Below are 1,397 nucleotides of genomic sequence, written 5' to 3'. Positions count from 1 at the left end.
AAGGCCATAATGCATATTATTTTTGAAATAAATGCATTGTTAATTAATGGCATAGTTTCCAGAGATTCAGGGGTGAAATCTTAGTTATAGATTATGTGCTCCATGCCTGAATAGTCACATGTGTGACCTCAATTCAGCAGCGTGCTGCCGAGTAGACTCCATGATTAAACACTGTCATTATAACAAATCGAATAGAAACTGCAATCCTTGAATTGCTTCATAAGCAGGGGATAGGAAGGAGATTGTTCTGATCTTGCTGCTAATATACACTGCACCAAGTTTCTAAGGGTTGTGTCTTAATTAAATTGTCATGAGGAGTGGTAAAAAAGTAGATATGGTAAAGAGTGAGGTGAACACACTGCAGGACATTTTTGTGTCACCCATCTTGAAGTTTCCTGCCCACTGAATGATATCTGTGATCCAGAGGCAGGGCCAACTTTCCAGTGCTTCTCTTTTCTCTGTGTCCATTTGTTATTCATGTTAAAAATTATAATGTGGAACAGAAGGAAAGTGGAGTTATGCCTGCTTAGAGCAGTCACTTCCTGCTTAATGTATACATTTGAACTGTTTTTTTTTTCTTATCCCCATATGAAAAATGGAGGTCACTGTATAGATCTCACTGTGCTGATGAAAACACAATTACTTAGCTTCTGCTCACAAGCAAAATGCTGTGGAGAGGCTGTCACAGCATGTCCTGTTTATAATTGTTGAGGCTGGAGGATAATAACAGCGTTTCTCCTTTATGGCATGACGAAGGAGTATATGCTGCAGGTTAATCTACCGTTACGGGTAATGGAGAAGCACTCCTTAGTCATTCTCTGCTAATTAAACACTTGCAACTCAAAGTGTGGTCCATGGGCCAGCATCATTGGCATCCCCTGGGAGACTATCAGAAATGCAGAATCGCAGAGCCCACCCCACACCTACTGAATCAGCATCTGCAGTTTAACAGTAGCTCAGCGGATGTGTGTGCATGTTAGAGCTTGGGAAGTACTGCCCTGCAAGATCTTTAAAGGCTTGCCAGCAAAATTTCCCAAACCATATTATTCAAAATAACCTTATGGGGCCGGCCCGGTGGCACACTGCTACAGTGCGCCACTTGCGAAGCGCGGTAGCACTCCCACCGAGGGTTCGGATCCCACATACAGACCGGCGGCTCACTGGCTGAGCGAGGTGCGGGAGCAACACCGAGGGGACACTGAGGGTTGCAATCCATTGCCGGACACGAAAAAAGACAAAAAGGGAAAAAAAAAAATTTTGGTTGAACACTGAGGGTTGCAATCCGTTGCCGGTCACGAAAAAAGACAAAAAGGGAAAAAAAAAATTTTGTTTGAAATTTTTGGGCCGGCCCGGTGGCACACTGCTACAGTGCGCCGCTTGGGAGTGCGGTGGCGCTC

General features: G+C 44.2%; 1 protein-coding gene across 1 annotated transcript in view; it reads left to right on the top strand.

The window, feature by feature from the left end:
* Nucleotides 1–1,397, top strand: part of LOC103610499 (nck-associated protein 5-like) — a gene marked incomplete at its 3' end in the record, with an annotated part of 15,139 nt that overhangs the window by 10,366 nt on the left and 3,376 nt on the right. The window contains exon 4 of the mRNA XM_008594655.1: nt 713–789. Coding sequence (XP_008592877.1) covers nt 713–789 — 77 coding nt within the window. The remainder of the gene's footprint in view (nt 1–712; nt 790–1,397) is intronic.

This window comes from Galeopterus variegatus, unplaced genomic scaffold, assembly GCF_000696425.1.
Source record: "Galeopterus variegatus unplaced genomic scaffold, G_variegatus-3.0.2 Scaffold11242, whole genome shotgun sequence".
NCBI lineage: Eukaryota > Metazoa > Chordata > Mammalia > Dermoptera > Cynocephalidae > Galeopterus > Galeopterus variegatus.
This window is presented reverse-complemented; position numbering and strand designations above follow the sequence as displayed.